The 19,612-nt window shown below is 54.0% G+C and overlaps 2 protein-coding genes across 6 annotated transcripts in view; both read left to right on the forward strand.

The window, feature by feature from the left end:
* Positions 1-6,738, forward strand: part of IGDCC4 (immunoglobulin superfamily DCC subclass member 4) — a 37,533-nt gene extending 30,795 nt beyond the window's left edge. For all 4 annotated transcript variants that reach the window (XM_074327552.1, XM_074327550.1, XM_074327554.1 and 1 more), the window contains 6 exons: positions 101-271; positions 516-653; positions 1,538-1,643; positions 2,093-2,321; positions 3,079-3,240; positions 3,831-6,738. In XM_074327552.1, coding sequence (XP_074183653.1) covers positions 101-271; positions 516-653; positions 1,538-1,643; positions 2,093-2,321; positions 3,079-3,240; positions 3,831-4,235 — 1,211 coding nt within the window. In that variant the 3' untranslated portion in view covers positions 4,236-6,738. The remainder of the gene's footprint in view (positions 1-100; positions 272-515; positions 654-1,537; positions 1,644-2,092; positions 2,322-3,078; positions 3,241-3,830) is intronic.
* A 2,299-nt stretch (positions 6,739-9,037) lies between these two features.
* Positions 9,038-19,612, forward strand: part of IGDCC3 (immunoglobulin superfamily DCC subclass member 3) — a 39,542-nt gene continuing 28,967 nt past the window's right edge. For both annotated transcript variants that reach the window (XM_074327556.1, XM_019725832.2), the window contains exons 1-2: positions 9,038-9,372; positions 11,631-11,936. In XM_074327556.1, the coding sequence (XP_074183657.1) occupies positions 9,267-9,372; positions 11,631-11,936 (412 nt within the window). In that variant the 5' untranslated portion in view covers positions 9,038-9,266. The remainder of the gene's footprint in view (positions 9,373-11,630; positions 11,937-19,612) is intronic.

Genomic DNA, 19,612 nt, shown 5'->3' on the forward strand with positions numbered 1-19,612 from the left:
GAAGAGAGGCCATGCCTCATACCCTGTCTCCCAGCTGCCCCCCCCCCCAGCTGGGGCTCTCAGTGACCCTGCCTCTCTCCATCTCCTCCCCTGCACACAGGCCCTTCGACGCCCCCATCTGACCTGCGCCTGAGCTCTCTGACACCATCCACTGTCCTGCTGCACTGGTGCCCCCCCACGGAGCCCAATGGGGAGATTGTGGAGTATCTGATCCTGTACAGCAGCAACCATACCCAGCCTGAGCAGCAGTGGACCCTGCTCACCACGGAGGGTGAGGGCTCCCACCCCAGGGCATTGAAGCAAGAGAGTCCCCAGCTTCTCCCCCATTGCCAACCTCTCCAGTGGCTGGGTTAGTAGTGAGAGTGCGCCTGAGGTTTGTTCTAGGGGTTTCCAGAAGGAACAGGCAGAAGCTACTGCCTGGGTGGGAGGAGCAGATGGCTTTAGTCCTGCTTTCCTGCCCTTCCCTGCATCCCACCCCTACTCAATCCAGTAGCCCTGCTTTCCCTACCCTCTAGGAAACATCTTCAGTGCAGAGGTACGTGGCCTCGAGAGTGATACTAGGTACTTCTTCAAGATGGGGGCACGCACAGAGGTGGGGCCTGGGCCCTTCTCTGGCCTGCAGGACGTGATCACTCTCCAGGAGAAGCTCTCAGGTAAGAGGGCAGGAAGGGAGCAGTGGGGTCTATCCGGGGGCAACCCGAGATCCCCAGAAGCCCCCAGAGGCCCCTGGAGTTTAGTTCTAACCCTGAAGTAATTTCTTCCAAGGCTCTGCTACAGGACATGATTACACTTTCATTGTTTTGGACAACTGCCCTTCTACCGTGTTTCCCCGAAAATAAGACCTAACTGGAAAATAAGCCCTAGCATGATTTTTCAGGATGACATCCCCTGAACATAAGCACTAATGCATCTTTTGGAGCAAAACTTAATATAAGACCCGGTCTTATTTTCGGGGAAACACGGTAGTTTGGTGCAGAGAGGACAAATTGGAAGTAGCTGAGTGGTGATTCAGTTGAGAGGTCAGATTTTTGGGAGAGTGGCTTGGTTTCTTTGGAAGATTGCATTGACTGGAGGATTGGGTTGGAGATGTGATGAGCTTTATGGGGTAGAGGTGGACAGCAGGACTGGCTATGTAATTTGCAGGACTCAGTGTGAAATGAAACTGAGGGGCTCCTTATTAAAAAATTAGGAAGAGTTTAAAGATGGTGACAGCGGAGCATTAAACCAAGCACAGAGCCCTTGTAAGCGTGGGCCCCGCACGACGATACTTGTTGCATGGCCCTGAAACCATCCCTGGTCAGCAGGCAAGCTGAAGGGGAAGGACCACAACTTCTGGATGTCAAGTGGGGAGGACAGCTGGAGAGGGGTAGCTGTGGTCTCTGTGAGACTCAGGGCCCTCCTGGCCTTGCATCAGAAGATTTTGAGTGTCCACAAAGTGAGACGCCAGCCAATGGTCCCCCCAGGAAAGCACAAGAAGTCCTGATGTGTGAACCCTGGGCCTTCTCCTGTCCTTGACCTGTTCTCTCTCCCCCACCAGACTCCTTGGATGTGCATTCAGTCACAGGCATCGTCGTGGGTGTCTGCCTGGGCCTCCTCTGCCTCCTGGCCTGCATGTGTGCTGGCCTGCGCCGCGGCCCCCACAGGTGGGCGAAGGAACCAGTCTAACTGCAGAGAGATTTCCAGAAGGGTCACAGAGAGGAGAGAGCTGGGAAGGTGGCCGTGACTTGTCCTCGGCACCCCAGAAGCCCCATTAAAGTTAGGACTCTGAGATGAAAGGATTGGGGGTGATGTCCTCATGAGAGTGGGGAGTGGATTTAGGGGAGCCCCTCGTCTACCCCTTCAGCAAGGGCATGCATAAGCAGAGCTGCCTGTCTCCCACTTCCTTTGTAGCTGCCAGGATCTTGGAACGAGGGACCCCAAATCTCCAGATGCCTGGAGCCAGTGGAGGAAGGGTCCCATTCACTGTTTTCAACAGAGTTCCTTATTCATTACACAGACTGGAAACCAAGTCCCAGAGATAGGCAAGGACATAGGCTGGACTAAGTCCCAGCCCCTCCCCCACACCTCACTCTCTGCCCATCTTCTCTTCCAGGGAAGCACTCCCAGGCCTGACCTCCACTGCCACTGCCGGAAACCCTGCGCTGTACTCCCGAGCCCGCCTTGGATCCCCCAGCCCTCCAGCTACCCATGAACTGGAGTCCCTTGTGCACCCCCACCCCCAGGACTGGTCCCCACCACCATCAGACATCGAGGACAGGGCTGAAGTACACAGCCTTATGGGTGGTGGTGTCTCAGACTGCCGGAGTCATTCCAAGAGAAAGGTGAGCCTGAAACCTTGGTAGGTTAGAGCCCCACATTGTGGCCCACTCCTGAAGAGGACACCAGGGGGCGCGAGAGCACAACAGGCGACCCTGTAAGAGACCACCACCCCACCCACCCCAATCTCCCTTTCACAGGACCAGCTGCAGAAGAAAAGGCACTGTCTCTCCCTCCTCCATGAAAGGGTTGGCAGGCCTGGGAAGCAGATGGGCTCCGTCCCTGGCAGAATAGGTTAGCCTGGTTCTCATGGAAGGAGAGGAGGGCTCCTGATGGGCTTTCTGCAAGTGACTCATGGTGGCCAAAACACCAGATCCCTCCTCATCCTGGGAGCTGGGGAGACGCATAAGACCCAGCTATGGGGAAAAGGCTGGTCAGCTTCGCTGTAGCCAAGTGAGACTGGGACCCAGATGAAGTGGGCCACGCAGGGCAGGTCCTCTCCGCGCTGGCAGTGGTGGCTCATCCCGCCCTTCTCTGACCAGCCTGCTCAACCGGAGTCCTTCCTCACCCTTTCCCTGCCTCTCTGAAGGAGACCTTGTGTGGCTTGGAAACCTCTGGGCTTTGCCAAAACGCTGGTATTAGGCTTTCCTGCAGGAGGACTTCTCCATGCTCACTTCACCCCCAGACCCGTAGCCCATTCTGCGCTCCTCCCCACAGCACTGCGAGGAAGGAGGCAGGGAGGCCAGAGTCTGTGGAGGGGCCTCCATCCACTTCCCTCACCCAGCCAGTCCCTCAATGCTCCTGCTTGTCTTTCCCGGGCAGATCTCATGGGCTCAGCCAGGTGGACCAAGCTGGGCAGGTTCCTGGGCGGGCTGTGAGCTGCCCCAGGCGGGCCCCATGCCAGCTCTGACCCGGGCCCTGCTGCCCCCCGCTGGAACTGGGCAGACGCTGTTGCTGCAGGCTCTGGTGTATGACGCCATAAAGGTCAGTGTGCTGGGAGGAAAGGGGAAGAAAGGAGAGAAGGGTCCCCATGCTTGTGGAGAACTTGCACTCAGCCCAGCCAGACAGGAAAATGGGCTGGGGCTGTCTGTCAGACAGGGCACTGGAGTGCAAGAACTCACTAGTTCTCTGGAGACCCCTGGTGGTAGCTTTCCCGGGGATAGAGGTCTAGCCAGGAGACCCCTGGAGCCTCCAAAGGGGAGTAGGTAGAGGGCTGGCTACTTGGCAGGAATCTGTATTTCTCCTTTTTGGGGACAGTCCCTCCTCTACCTAGACCTAAGAGGGCCAGAGCAGAGTTCCCATGGGGTCTGAGGGTAGGCCTGACCTGAGTGCCTCCAGCCCTTCATATTCACTGAGGCCCTCACTAAATCTGGTACTTCTGGAACTCCTGGGCAAGGGCACATTTTCCCCTCCCTTCCCATGTGTCCAGTCACCGTCTCTTGTAGAGCAGTCAGCCTGCTTCCTTAACCAGGTCTCATGTGATGTATGCTCTGGGGTACGTGGGAGGGGGTGGGTGTTAGTGTCTCTCCACTCAGTGACTCTCACCCTGTCTTTGTGTTCTCTGCTCTGACCAGGGCAATGGGAGGAAGAAGCCGCCCCCCGCCTGCAGGACCCAGGTGGAGGCTGAAGTCATTGTCCACTCTGACTTTAGTGCCTCCACAGGGACGCCTGACCTCCACCTCCAGGACCTGGAACCTGAGGATCCCCTGCCTTCGGAAGCTCCTGACCTCACTTCGGGTGTTGTGGATCTAGGGCAAGGGGGAGACTGGCTGGACAGGGAGCTGGGAGGGTGTGAGCAGGCAGCCACTGGGCCAGACAGACTTACCTGCCTACCACAGGCATCTTCTTGCCCCTACCCAGACCTGCAGTCCAGTGAGGCGCTGGAGGAGGCCCCCGGGAACAGCTGCCAGCCGAAGGCCCCCTGCCCTCTAGGAGCCAGTCCGGGCTTGCCCAGAGCCCCCGTCTCTTCCTCTGCTTAGTTCTCCTGGAGGGGCAGTTTGGGGCAGGCTGATCTGGATTATGGCATGTGACACACATGGCCGTGCACGTACACGTGGGTACTTGAAGATATTGAACATCACCAAGCCTTTTGGAGCCTCCTAGGGTGCTTTGGCAAGGGGGGGGGGAGAGGAAGAAATGGATTATTCACTCCCCCATACTCTGTAACACATGTGATACGTGAGAGATGCGTGAAGCACGGCTATATGTGATGTACACGTATGGGAAGCATGTGTGTGTGCTGGTTGTGAGCTGCGAAACCGCGGTCCAGGCAGTGGTCACTATAGCCTCACTGATCCTCCAGCTCAGCTCAGGGCCCCAGACGGGTCAGTCCCCAGGCCTGTGGGCCCCCCACCTCTGTCACCCAGCCTTTTATTACACACTCTGCGAGTGTCTGCAGTGCCCTGTCTGACAAAGACGGCCTCAGCCCATGTTCCGTCTGGCGAGGCTGAGTGCAAGTAGGCCCTGAATACCTAATATTTTAGTTGAATCACCTCCCATCACCCACGTCCCATTGCCCAAATTGAGAGGGTGACTCTGGCTCCCCTCAGAGCAACTCTGCATTTACTTCTATAATTTGGAAAGTGCCTGGTTTTGAACATTTGCTTTCTCTTTCGCTCCCCTCCTTCCTTCCCCTTCACTGCGCTAGTGGCCCCTCTCCCAGTCAACTTGCTCTCCCAATTCCAATGCCCTTCACTTCTTCCCCGATAATCTTTCCTTTTGTCTCCACTGTTCTGTGTCTCCTCTGAATGTCTGCCTTTCCTGTCTCTCGCTCCTCTCCCCATGCTGTCATGTGGTTCTCCCACCTTCCTTCCATAACAACATGACTACCTCATGTCTGCTTTGAGGCCATAGTGTGATTCCTGTGTCTGCCAGTCACTTCACCCATTACCTTCCTGCCCCTTCTTCTCTCTGCGCCTCCATCTGCCCCCTCCCCAGGCAGACGGCCCACCCCCAGTGCGGGTTTAGAGAAGACCTTCCAGCTTCCCTTGTATCTTTCTCCCTGGGATTGAGATGGGAGGACTCACCTTGGAGGTGATGGATCCAAGTCACACAAGGGGACTTTTGAGATGGGGAAAGGGGAATATGACCCAGAGGCTCAGGATAAAATTCCTCCCTCCCTTTTATGCAGGAAGGTAGGTTGGCTGGATGGAGGGGTTTGGAAACTTCCTTCCTAGCTGAAGCTAAAGGGAGGAAGGAGAGTGGGAATTAGGGGCACTGCAGCCCAGCAGATTCCCGCTCTGTGGGCCTTGAACAGGAGCTGATGGGGTGGGGGTAAGAGGAATCTCATCCTCCAGGGTCTAGAAAGGACATCTTTGCACAGGACAAGGGCGATTGGTTCATTTCATTTGTTTTTTTTTTTCCCTTTAAATTCAATCCTGAAATCATTTTCTGATGACCCACCACTCTTTCCTGTGTAGAGAAAACAATGGCATTTATTCTCACAGGAGCATGGAATCTGGGGTCTTTTCTCCTTAAATGCATCTTTTTAGCTGATTGGCACATCAAGGGTTAACTCTGGCTTCTGGGCCAAATTAGAAATAACCAGTCTATCTTTCCTTTTTCCTTTTTTTTTTTTTAATGGTGAAATGTCTCTCAGCGGAGTTGCAGCTTCCTCAGACCCTTTCAGCATCTGTGTTTATTACACTCGGGTGTCACTCACGTTTGACATCCGCACCTACATTTCCTCCCCCTCCCCCTCCTTCAACCAGCCTATGATAACACTAAAGATTATTAATGTTGGTTTTTGTATCGCATTAAGGACAGAATTGTCACTTGTACTATTTCTGTAGCATTCAGCGTTACTGTGGCTAACACCACTGTATATGTTTTATCATTGCTCTGAAGGTCAAAAGCCTCGTTTTATTTTGCTGGTTTGATTTTTTTTCTAAAGGAAAAAAAACAACTGCCCTGAATTAAATGGCTGTTTTAACAGTAGGCTCTTAGCATTACACCACATAGTCATTTTTCATGTTCTTGTTTAACAGGCACTGAGGTTCTGGTTTAAATTAAATAGCTGCAAATGAGACAATTTATAACCCATTAGGTTGGGTGGAAAATTGTTTCTCAAAAGCAAATAAGTAATAAATCTGGTATCTGCCTATAACTCACAGTTGATAAGAAAGTGGCCATTACTCACTAGTATTATATATGATTTGGGCTCTGGGTAATTTGGAAGTGTTAGGTTTGTGTCTTTGTAGCAGTATTTTTATTAGAAAAGAGTCTATTGGCCTTTTACAGGGTATTAATCCCTTTGTCACCTACCATCAATGTCTTACGTTTTTTGAGTCTCATTTTAAAAACCTTTTTTTGATGCATGACAAGTATAATCAGTACCTGCTCATTTATTTGTCTGTATTTAGTTTATGCTATATTATTTAATTTTTTCCAGCATTTTTTTCTCCTTACAAATATGACATTTTTTAGTGTTAACCCAAGGCATTGATCATGTATCTGTCCTTATAATGAATTAATAAACTATTTTCCAAAAATGTTGAATTATCTTTTGGAACCAATGTCTAGAATTTCCTCAACCTTTCTGCATAATGTATATCCTACCAGATGAGAAATGTTGGGTTTTGAGGGTAGAGAGCAGGTAGTCATGGGAAAGAACTGAACCATCTTCCTCCCTCAACAGGCACTTAGGAAAAAGACTTAAACTTAGGAAAGATGCATTCTTTGATGGCACTCTTTTAGGCCATCCCCAAGAGATGGGGATCTCTTTCCATCTGGAGCACATTTTTTTAACTTTCTTGGGTGCAAGGGAGGAGTGAACAAACAACTCCAGAGGTTTGGGCTCCACAATTATTATTCTGTATAACTCTGGTCTCCAAAATTGCTCATGGCTGCACACACACACATGGGCAAGCTCAGAGACCCACATGTGCACACCTTCACAAACACCCTCACGTCCATTAATTCAAACGTGGGCACACACACACCGAACTCCACAATCATACCCCACACTTGTCTCAGGATCGTGGTTGGCTGCTGCTCTGCTAAGATCTTTACAGAGCCTGAAACATGCATGTTTTTTCTGCTGGAGAGAACCAAGAGCCAGAGGCTGCCCTGCCCAGGACCACCCCCAAAGTCATTGGTGGGCCAGACACGAGTTAATTGACAGATCATATGGAGAGATACTGCACATTTTGCATGCAGCAGAATAGCCATTATTTGCATATCACTCTCAGACCAAGCGTTGTGATAAAGAAGAATTAAACACTTGTCAAAATGAATTTAAAATGACAGCAACTCAGGACACCAATTTGACCTCTCCAAGTCCAGGACAAGCCAAGAAGGAGTTGTTGAGAATTCAAGCCCTGCAGGAGGGAGTTCCAGGACTGGGCCTAGGGAGGGCCCCCCTTCCCCTCCATCATTCCTGCCCTTCCTTACATGAAATCAGTTTGGGGTTTTGGAGTGTGCTGGTGTCCCCTGAGCCTGAATTTCACCATCACCTCCCACTGCTCACATGCCTCAAGTGCTGCCTCCCAGGCTTATCTTCCAATTGCTACTACAGAGGAAGGAGTCCCTGGGCTGCACAAACCCCATCATTAATAAACTCGTCTGCTTTCTGGAGGCCTGCATTTCTTTACTCATCTGCACCAAGGTTAGTTTTCTATATGGCTAACATTTCTAATCCCAAGATTCCAGAGTTATTATCAAGAGACTTGGTTATTCCTCCGCCATCCCAGTCTAACACTAGAGGGGCACACAGTTGACTGAGGCAGAGACTACCCGCTTTCAATCTCCTGCTCCTAGAACTTAGTAGATGTTCAATAATTTTGTTGGACTAGCCCATCATGCTGGACTCAACAGAAGATCATTTAAAAGTGAGTGAGGAAGATTTGAGATCTCTGAGGGCTAGCATGACTATTATCTCCTAGGGGGCAGATCTACCTCCTATAACATTCTCACATGGGACCTGTGTTGTCTCCTTATGTGTTCTCTGACATGAAACATTGAGTCTTCTTTGGGTGGAGAAATGTTACTGGGAATTTTAACTCCCAATGTGCTTTTCCAGTTCCCAGGTCATTTGTCAGGACCTGTGTGGTTTAAAGGTCTCCAGGGGTGAGTAGGAGAGAGATGATTATTTTTCAGGTGAACCCAGAGAGTGACTGCTCGGATTGGCTGGGCAGACACCAGGGTCGGAACCTAGGCTACTTCAGCGTTTTAACTGTCCTGCGGGGTCTGCTCTCCCGGCCCTGGAGGAAGCTGCCTTTTCACCTCTCCTACCTCCCGTCCACCCAAGCTCCAGGACGCTTCAGTCTAGAGAAGCCAGTCTTGCAGCTAAACGTCCTAGCCTTTGGGTGGAACGACCAAAAACCTCAGGGATAAACCGAGTCTTCGATAACTTTGTGTAGCTTTTAGGGAATTAGCTCGAAAATATAGACTTGCACACGGTGGAGGAAGGTACAGAAGAGTGAGTAAAAGCAAATCCCGCAGCTTTGCGTGTTTCTCCGCAGCCCGGACCCACTCCACAGTCCGCTTGGTCCCCACTTCCCCAGCCCCCCAAGTCCGGGGCTGGCCCGCGGGGAGGGGGTACGGGGCTGCCGCCAGGGAAGGCGCCGGCCGCTCCAGCCACAGTTCAAAGCGCAGGGGGCGCGTCCGCCGCGCAGCCGGGAATGTCCGGCCGCTTAAAGCGCTTGCCGGCTCTTTTGTTCCCCAGACCGGGCCTCCGGGGAGAGGGGATTGGGGGAGGGGACCGGAGGGGAGGGAAGAGGGGTAGCAGGCGGCGGGCGGAGAGAGAAGGGAGGGGCGGGCGGTGCGAGTGCGGAGCGCGCACCCCGGGCGAGGCTGACAGATCGCCCCGGTAGGTGCAAGATGGCGCAAGCGGCGCTCCCCCGGCGCCCCCAGCGCTCCTAGGCAGGCATGTGGCCCCAGCCCCCCGCTGCCCGGGCTCGGCCCCGGCCGGAGCCCCGGCCCCGGCCCCGGCGCCGGCCCCGCGGGACGCTGTGAGCTGCGAGAGGCCCTGGAGCCGCGCGTCGCCGAACCCAGCGGACCGAGAGAGCCCCATGGCTGCTCCGCGCGCCGCGCCCCCGCGTCGCCCGCCCGCGCCGCGCGGGCCCCGGCTCCTGCTGCCGCTGCTGCTGCCGCTGCTGCTGCCCGTGCCGAGCGATGGTGAGCAAGGGCGCCCGCCACCCGGGCAGCTGCGGACAGAGCCCCGGGAAGGGCGAGAAGGGAGTAAGCGGGCGCGAGGGGCGGACCTGAGAGCGGCGCGGACCTGCGGGCGGACCCCGGGCGGGAGCGACTTGCCCAAGAGGGGGAGCCGAGCGGGACGGGTCGGAGCCCGGGGAGAGGGCACCGAGGCCGGGCTGCTGGGGGCGGCGGGGGGATGCCGAGGACGGAGCTCCCGGAGAGAAAACGGGCTCAATACGAAGCGTTTCCCGGACTCGGGGCAGGACCCGAGCCTGGACTGAGAGGCAAGGAGCGCGGCAAAGCGGGAGCTAGGCGGGAGAGCTGGAGTTGGGGAGAAGGGGAAACGAGCCGGGGGCACCCCAAGACTGAGTCCTGTCCGAGGGGGTGAGCTGGGATGCGCGGAGCCTCACGGCGACCACAGAGTAACCCGAGGCGGCCGAGGCAGGGGACTGCAGAGCAAGGCGCTGAGGGCAGGACCGCGCGGGCTGCGCCGTGCGGAGCGAGCACGTCCTGGATTTGGAGGTCGGAGAGGGACGCGGAGTGCAAGGGAGCGACTGTGGAGGAGAGGGAGGAAGATTCCCGGCGGCCGCGCGTGGGGAGGAGAAGACCTAAGAGACACTGCGAGCTGAGGAAGGGGAAGGGACGACGACGGAGAGCGAGCGAGCGAGCGGCGAGGATGCCCGCGTGCCCGCCCTTTGCGGGAGTGTGCATACGCACAGCTGCCCTCTCCCCGGGCTCCGGGGTCTGCTGGCTTCGCTGCCCAGCGCTCCGTCACACCACCCGGTTCCCTCAGTGGCGGTAATGGGCCCGTCTCAGGGGAGAGGAGTGCGCATCTACTCCCGTCTCCGCCCACCCCAAGTTCTCTGCAGACACTCAGCCGGGCTGTTTTCTCTCTCCTCTCAGCTCAGAGAAGCAGGCTACCGCGTCCGCATCTAGAAGAAACTTTATCCCACAGTTGCTATACCGGGGTTGGGTTGGGGGCTGCGGTAGCCGAAACGCAGCTCATGGGGAGGATGGGTAGGGGTTTGATGGGGTGTGATCCTCAAATATTTTAAAGTATCCCTGAGGGTGGGGCGACCGCCCTTAACCCCAACCCTCCTCCTCCTTTCTCCCCACCCACTTCCCCATCTCCCCAGGCCCCGGAGGGCTCTGGTCTGTTGGGGAGGGGCCAGCTCTAGGATCGCTAGTTTCGTGGAAAAGTGAGGAGGGGTCTGTGACTGCTCTTTCAGCCCAGGTGGGTTGTTCCTCCTGGAGTGAAGCTGTAATTGGTCTGGTACATTGCTCGTTGGAGAAGTTGGCAACTTGGCATCATGCCTGGGATTGGATTGGAGCACTTGTCCCCTTCAGGATTCTCCTGATTCCTGGAGCACCCTCTTCGCCCTTCTCTTCCAGCTCATCCCTCAATGGCAGGAGTGGAAAGGTTGTTGGGAGTCAAGGTTCTAGGAACCTCCCTCTTCCTGAGTTTCGGAAAATCTGAGTTGACATTGGGTACCCTCATCTCTCCTCATGACAAAGGCAAAACGACCTACACCCAGAGCATCCTAGAGGAGGGGCAGTAGAGCTGGTCCATAGACCAGACTGTACCTGGTGCTGTGCCCACACACCCTGCTCCCTGTCAGTCACCCACCAGCCCTCAGATGGTTTTGCCAGCGAAAAGAAGCAATGATTTGTTTCTATCTCACTTTATATTTGTCTAGAACTTTTCACTTTTCATAGTGCCTTTGAGTCTGTTAATCATATTCAACAACCCTATGACACAAAGTCTTAATTGTTCCTGCTTTAAATAGGTGAGGAAGACAAGACAGGGTGAGTACTTTCCCTGAGATCACACCTGAAAGTGTGTGAGGCCTCAGTGCTTAACGAGGGTGGCTGCAGAACTAGCAGCCAGCTGTGCGGGAATCATTCTTGCTTCTGGATCCCAGATTTGTAACGATTAACTGTGAGAACCTGGACAAGTTGCTTGCTATCGCTGGGCTTCAGTTTCCTCGTAAAAGAGGGAATGGTACCAATGTCTATCTCTCTGAGATGGCCTGTTGATTAAGTACAATACTGCCTAGGATGATGCTTCGTAATGCTTAAAGTTCTCCATATTTAATAGAGATTCCTATGAACATTACAAAAAGATGGGGGGTGGGATGCACAGATCCAGAAAAGTTGGAACTCCTGTGTGTGGAGTTCTTCCTGTCTGCTCATTCCACACTAACCTCTCCTTTTCCTCTCATCTCCTCTGCCTGATGCAGGTCTTGGCCACTCCGCTGAACTGGCATTTGCTGTGGAGCCAAGCGATGATGTTGCAGTCCCTGGTCAGCCTGTAGTGCTGGGCTGCAGGGTGGAAGGGACCCCTCCTGTGCGAATCACCTGGAGAAAGAATGGAGTGGAGCTGTCAGAGAGTACCCACTCCACTGTGCTGGCCAATGGGTCCTTGAGGATCCTCCACTTCCGGCTGGATGGAGGAAGCCACCCTTCAGACGAGGGGGACTATGAGTGTGTGGCTCAGAACCGTTTGGGGCTGGTGGTCAGCCGGAAGGCTCGCATCCAGGCTGCAAGTAAGTGGGCACCCTTTACTTTTTTCGTCCCCCAGACTGAGGGTCTAGGTAATGGGGAGCAGGAGGAGCAGCTCCATCTTACGCAGACTTCTAGAGGACTCCTTTTTCAGCATGGGTCAGTTGAGAGGTGCATAGCAGTTATTTGTGGTGGTGGAATTATATCATATACTCGTTTAACTGATTGGAACATGTCCAGTCTAGGCAGTCTGAACCCTATACCCTCCCACTTAACTCCTGTGGCATGCTGCCTCTTTCCTGTCTGATGGCTGACAAGTTTCTTCCTGGCTCTGAGGGCATTTACACAGTTGCTCTGAACGGCTGGTGAATGATGAATCGTTCTGAGGCAGGAGCCCTCTCGTTGAGTTTAAGATGCCCCTTTGTTCTAAGGGAGGCTGATCCAGGCCCCCATATGGAGCTGTCTGGGAGGCAGCCCTGGACCTTGAGACCAAATCACTTCTGGCTCAGCAACCCCTCATCTCCCGGCCCTCCCGGCTGTGTAGGGGAAGGCTGGTACAGCCTCTGAGCAGATGGCTGGGTGTGAAGAAGAGAAGCATGGATGGAGGGTAGGGACCCGAGGAAGCTTGCCGATGGGAGAAATGAGACTTCTCAGGGAGATGACCCCACACTTTCCCTGTCCTATGCCAATGCCGAGGAATAGATGGCCCCTACATCACGAGCCTAGAATTCTGGGAGATAAATCCCCAGGTGTTTCTATATAGTTAATTGTAAATGTGCTTTTCTGTAAATGGTAATACCTTCAAGATGTTTGGTTTCCTTAAACGCCTAACAGGATTAAAAATTGCACTGTGGTCTCTGGCTAGAGAAAGCCACAGTGGGTGAGGTCAGCCTGGTTAAGCGTTTGGAGTCCTGGGGACAGTTGTGGGGGTTGCCCCCAAACACAGGCAGTCTGATGTGGCCTCTCTCTCCCCACAAGGCTGGTGGCACCATGGGGGAATGCTTGGATACCAAGCAACCAGGTGGCTGGGTCCCCTTTTCTCACTTTACAGGCTGATGTCCCTAGAAATCTCCAAAGCTGCTTAGCTGCCTAGGTTTCCTCCTTTGGTAATAACTCCCTACCAGTGTGCCTGCGGGCACTGCAGATGTTGTGTGACATGGGAGGGTGCTTTGCTGAAAAGGTGTGAGGAGTCCCCCAGCGCCCTCTGCTTCTCCTACCTGCTCCACAGGGGCTGATGGGGAGGGCGCATGCTAACCATCCCTTACAGACAGATTCACCCAGAGGACTAACCCGGTGAGGCAGATGGGGTCCAGACCTGTGTGGGCAGGTCTGCTGGGGCATCTGAGCTCTGGGCCAGAGGATGACATCTGGGAATGCCCCTCCTTTCCATCCCAGTGGACTCAGATGCTCCCCTTGAAAGACGGCCTGACCAGGGTGGGCTAAACTACGGGCTGATTCCTTGGGGGCTTCAGTTGTAAGTCTCTCCCTTTTAGGATGGAGTGGGTCAGGATCCTAAGAGTACTCAGGCTTCCAGCACGTCTGGTTTCTCTGCCGTGCTGTTCCATGTGCTTATCATTTGAGGGCTGAAAACTGAGACACTCGTGAAGGAGGAGACCCTGGCAGATTAACCTCTCCGTGACCCAGTGTCCCCACCTGTGACATTTACATCCTACTTGGTGGGCTGGTTGTGAGGACTAGCACACCCCACACTTTGCCTGGCACATAGGAGGCGCTCAGTAGTGAGAACAAATGCATTAATCTCATTTAAAGGTGGTTTCACTGACACGGCCAACAGCAGCAAATTGCCTGAATCTGCTCCCAGCCCCCAGCTTTCTCCCTCACTGGGATTCAGTTAGGGAGCACTCCAGGGAAATCTGTCAGGGAGTGGAATTATTGGAGCCAGAGTACGACTTGTTCTGTTTTAACCCCTTCCTGGGATGGCCTGGGGATTCTCCCAAGCTTCTGGGTATTGCCTGAAGCTGGGCTGGCCTGTGAAATGGGTGGGACTCCAGGGAGGGCACATGGGTCACCTGACCAGGGAAACATGTGCATTGACTCATACCTGTTGGGGTCTGTGGGCCTGGGTGACTCCAAAGAGGGATGGGCTAGCTACAGGAGTGGGGACAGTTGGGGTTCCCTCAGGCAGAAGCCCTCAGTTCCCGCCCCTCACTTCCTGGCCTTAGTTTTTGGTTTCAGACCCCCTGGGGGAACTGGAGTAAAGAACTATGTGTTCTAGAGTGGGACTTCTCGAGCTTTATTGTGCCTGTGAGTTACCTGGGGAGCTTGATAAAATTCAGACTTGGAATCAGGAGGCCTAGGCCTAGGCCTGGGGTTCTGCACGTCTGACAGGAACCCCGGTGCTGCTGATACGGTGCCCACAGATGATGGAGGAGAGCCCATGCCCACGTCACAGTCACTGGAGTGGGGTCTGTGGGGAGTATACTTAAGTCCATAGAACGTGGGCTTCCGGGCCCGGGATTCGACCCCAGTGCTGCCACTCCTTGATTATGTGTCCTTAGCACAAGTTACTGAACCCACTTGACCTCCATGCCCTCATTTGAAAACAATGGGCACAATCCCATAGTTGATCAGGGTATTGGAGGATCCAATGAGGTGATGCATGTAAAGCCCCTGGCACAGGGCTTAACATCCAGGGAATGCTCATTAAGTATCATGGTTCGTGTCAGGTACTGACCACTAGTTTAGGATGAAGACCAGCCTGTCTCAGTGACGGCTAGGGTCTCAGCCAGATGGCCTCCCTCCCAGCCTGGGACCATCCTGACTGAGCAGACCCAGCGATGGTTATGAGGGTGGGCTGTGGAGGCCACGAGACTCCGGCTAGATGGACTTGGCAAGTCACTTAACCTCTCTGAGTCTCAGTTTCCTCATCTTTAGAATGGGGAAACAATACTTACCAAGGAGAAATCTTGTGAGGATCACCTAGGATAATATGTGTAAAGAACTTAGCAGGTACAGGGCAAGTAGAAAATGTTCCTTAATCATTAACTATTGTTATTCTGGGAAGGTATTAGAGGTGAGAAATGTGAAGTTCTAAGCGCCTTCAGTTGTGGTGGTTCCAGCAAGGCCCCTGGTGGTGAGCCCAGACTCCTAGAAAGAGGCAGCGGGGTGTGGTGAGAGGGGAGCAAGTCCACTTCTCCTCCCTTGCTGTCTGCACCTCAGTAAGTCACTGCTTCTCACGCCCTCCCTCAGCTACCCACTTGTACAGTCCTAATTGTTCTCAACCTGTCTGGGGGAGGGCAGTTTAACCAACCTCTCTGAAATCCTCTTTTAGCAGCAAGACCCATGATTGTGTGGATCTGTGGGCCGAGTCTCGGCATAGGTCTGTGGAGCCAGATGTGGGTGGGGGTCGGGAGAACTACACGCTGGAGCTGCTGGGGGAGTGCAGCTTGTGTGGAGGGCTCAGTGTATGTAGGGGATCCTGGGGGGCCTCTGTCCAGGGCACTGGTTTGTGGAGGGAAGTGGTCCTGGCTCAGTGGCTGGTAATCTGGAGGCCTTTGTCACCTGGAGGTTGTATACTCAGCCCCGGTGTGTGGAACTCATGCTCTTCTGTCCTCCTGAAGGAGCAGCTCAGCTCAGGTAGCCCTGAGGGAGTCTGTCACTGGCTCTCAAACACACGTCTGCTTACCCACTAGGGCAGGAAGCAGGTGTGGCAGCTGAAGTTGTCACTGGTGTGATGAGTGAGTGGCTGGGCCTAGATCCGTTCTCCTGCCCGGCAGTTCACCCATATGTATGCCATGGCACCGCGGTAGGTGCCAATGGGTGAGGTTCAGGCCCTTTTACCTGCCAGGCAGTACTCCACAGAATAACCCCTTCTGATACTTCTGAAAAGCTGTGAGGTGTGATGGAAAGGCCCATGCCTGGACACCAGGAGTCCTGTGTGGCTCTGGGCAAGTCACTCACCCTCTCTGGGGTTTGTTTTTCTCATTGTAATAGTGGGTGGCTGGACGGAGGTTCACTTCCGCCCGAAGGTATTAAGGCTTCCTTGTCATCCAGCCAGTCTTCAGGATATGCCTGCCTTCCCTGGGCCTTTTCCCGGTCTATTCTGGCCCCTGCTCATCCTTACTCAACCTTTCCCCAAAGACCACTTTAGCTTCCCCCTGCTAAGGCAAGCAGTATTTGTGGTCTGTGGCATTCAGCCTCAACCTTCCTCTCGGTGATGGCTGCTTGCATTGTTAAGTAACTGTTTTGTGGCTGGGTATTCCATCTGTCTCCTCAACTGGATTTTAAGCTCCTAAAGGACTTCTCTTTCTTTTGTATTTCTCACGTCCCCTGCCTGTGGAGCTTGGTAAAAACTAAATGAACATGTAGCCTTCTGGGTACAAAGCTCTGTCTCTCTTGTTTCTCTCTCTGCTTCTCTTTTGCGCCCCCCCCCCCCCCCCCCGCCTCATAATTGATAGCATAGCGCAAAGGAACAGAAGCTTGCGAGCAGGGAGGATCAGCAGGGGAATCTAACACACTCAGGGCACGAACGTGGGGTGGCTGCTTCTGCATGTTTATCTCGAGAGGAACTGAGACTCTCTTCCTCGCCAGATGGAGTGTGAATCAGAGACGAAACTGCTTTGCTTGGTATTCCTCATGCCTGGGTCTTGGGGTCTCCAGCCTTGAACTTTTTCCCTGGCTGGATTAAGTGTGTATCCCCAGGCCCACTGGCCCCAACTGCTGGGGAAAGGCCCCCTCACTCCCACCCTCAGGACTTGAGTGTGGAAGTCGAACGCTTCTGGTTCCCACACCTTGGCTCCACTGTCGCAGGCAGCCAGCTGGTCCCTTGAACACAATGTGCAAATCTTCTCTGTTCCTGCTCTCGGCATTGTCCCTGGCCTGGCGCCTTGGCTGGGAATGTGGGCCGGTGAATAGGAGAGGCATTTGCAGCCTGCAAATGAAACAGGCCCCCAACCCCCCTTAACCCTCAGTCCCCTCCCCACCCCCAGGGAAAAAGGACTTTTTCACTCCTGGCCTTCTTGTATTGCCTTTCTCCTCTGCAGAGTTCCTGCAGGCATGTGCGTGTGTGTATAAGAGAGACTTTTCACAGCGGCTTGATGGCTGTTCTGCACAGCCTTCAATAAGAGGAGGATGGAACAGAAGGGCACCAGGATGAAAAACCAAACAGCTCACTGCTGTCTTTGTTTAAACTGGACTGAGTGATTCCAAAAATGTCTGCTTTGTGTAACTAACCTATGCCCCCCTAAGAGTCTCTGTCCATAGCCTTGATGCAGCAAGGAATGTAGAGACCAGTAGTGCGTGCGTGCATGTGTGTGTGTGTGTGTGTGTGTGTGTTGCCATGTGTTCCTATGTGGAAACCTGAGTATATAGGTGTGTGCCTGAAGGATGTATGTGGGGCCTGGGCTTGGGGTCCAGCTCTCCTTGAAGGGCCTTCTTGGGGGAATCCCTCTTCCCTTGAGCTGTGTGGCCAGGCTAGAGAGCTAGAATGCACAGAACTGGTGCCAGGCAAGACGCAGTGGTAGACAATTTTATTAGCTCTTGCAGGGGACTGCTACTAACTTAGCCAGCTGAAGTGAGAGAGGAGGGAAGCGAGTCCCAGGTCACTGGTGGAGGGTGGAGGGTGGGGGCTTACATGATGGGCATGTGGGCATGGCCACAGTACCTCTGGATGTCTAGGCCATAGTTTTCTTATTCATTAAGCAGGTACCAACGATCGGACTGCAGTCGGAACTTGTTGGGCTGTGCTGCCCCATCCTCCCCCAAAGGACCCTTCTTTGATTTCTGCACTTGCTCCCCCTACTCCCAACTTTATTCACCTTGTTCCAAAGAAAAGCTAACCCTTTGTGACTGCCCTCCAATGTAAGGGAAGGGCAGAAGCCAGTGTCATCTCTATGGACTGGAGCAGCCTCAGTGCCTTCCTGAAGGGGTGACTGGGACCCAGTAAAGGTGAAAGGCCAGGGGTTGAGCAAAGGCCTGAAGAGGGGCAGGCAGGAGGGGCTCCAGGCCAGACCACAGGGAGATGGAGTGGTGGAGAGTGAGGGCTTCATACAGGCCGGATAGCCACTTGATTCAGGCAGGGGGAGGACATTTTGATGCAGAGGGCTCACATCCCAGCTTCTCCCTTCCACCCATCCTTCTCCGTCGCCTCTGAATCTCGGTCTCGGTGCTCTTTGACACCCCGACATACACTGTCCCCCACCTCTGCCTTCCTGTGAGGCCATGTTTAAGGTCTTTGTCTTGATCATTCCTCAGGCCTCGTTTCTCCTGCCCTGTCTGACCTACCATCTTCCTTTCTCCAGCTCGTCTCTTTTTATTGTTTTGTCCTTCCTCCTGCCTCTTATCTCTATTTGTGGTGATTCCTGTGTCCACCATCCTCTGCTATGCTTGAAGGTAGATCCCTCTGTTTCAGGAGCAAAGTAGGTGAGCTCAGTCCTCAGCACAGAGCAAAGAGATAGGAAGAGGACAGACTGAAAGGGTCAGATTCAAAGAGGACCCCAAAGGAAAGGGGCCCTGGCCTCTGCAGCAAGTCAAAACCTCCCTGGGGGCAGACCTTCACTGGGAGGAATCTGAGAACACTGGCCCCTGCTTGGGGCCTGTCTCTGCGCCTGGACACTGACCACGGTGGGTGGTGGGGGCAGCTCTCTGGAATGCTGGTGTTGGGTTGCAGTGCAGATGTGAGCAGTGATAATGGGTAGGAACTGGACTTTCTGGTCTGGCTGCTGCCCCCAAGGCCACTGGAATGTGAGAGGGGACAAGCAAGAGGCCCCAGGGATTTGGGGTGGGCAGATGGAGACCAGACCACCTAAATGAAGAGGAGGGGGCAGACCACCGGGAAAGAGAACCAAGTGCTTGCCCTGTCACTGAGCTGCAGGCTCCAGCAAAAGCATCCTAGCATTCCCATCCTCCCTAGGACCTTGGAGGTCGTCCTAGCCTCCAGGTCAGATGCCAGGCATCCAGGGCAGCGCGGGAAACTTTGGAGTTCATCTGGTCCAACCTTCTCATTGTACAGACTTGAAAACTGAGGCCCTTAGGGGGTAACCTGCCTAAGGACGTGGCTGGTTCTCCCGTCCAGGCAGGTAAGAGAGCTTCTGGGGTCCCTCACACCTCTGCCCTCCCCAGTGCCTCACTGCTCTCTAGTTGGGAAAGGGAGGATCTTTTTAATATCTCCCCAGGGCAGACTGGCAGGCATATTTCTGTTTTTCCTGGATCCTGCCCTACCCCAGGCTTTGTCTGTGGTTGTAGTTCTGGATCTGATTGTTAACCAGCAAACCTTGGGTGGGAGCCCCTGACACCCATGGCGTCTTGCAGAGGGCCTCTGAGTGTCCCAAGCACACTGGATGCTGAACTCAGTGGTTTGAAAGCTACCTATGTGCTGGCACTGGAGGCGAACTAGCCAGTAATAATGGTGGTGGTGGTAGTAGCAGTAGTAGTAGAAGCAAAAGCGATCTGAGTAATGAGGGGTTGCACCGTCGTAAGCCCTTTATGTATTAATTTACTCACTCACCACAACAATTCTAATACTATTACTAGTCCTACTTTACAGATCAGTAAACAGAAGTCCAGAACGGTTAATTAACTTACCCAAGGGTATGCTGGGTGGCTGGGATTGAAACCTGTGTCTGAGTGACCCGAACAGCAATGGCCTGAGTGTCCTTAGATGGGGCTAGAGTCCCTTGAGAACGTAATCAGTTTAAAGGCCTCAGAAACAGAGCCAGGTACCTGGGCCCACGCAGGGTGGGGGTGGGAGACTGTTGTGAGC

The sequence above is a fragment of the Rhinolophus sinicus genome, linkage group LG03 (assembly GCF_036562045.2).
Source record: "Rhinolophus sinicus isolate RSC01 linkage group LG03, ASM3656204v1, whole genome shotgun sequence".
Lineage (NCBI taxonomy): Eukaryota > Metazoa > Chordata > Mammalia > Chiroptera > Rhinolophidae > Rhinolophus > Rhinolophus sinicus.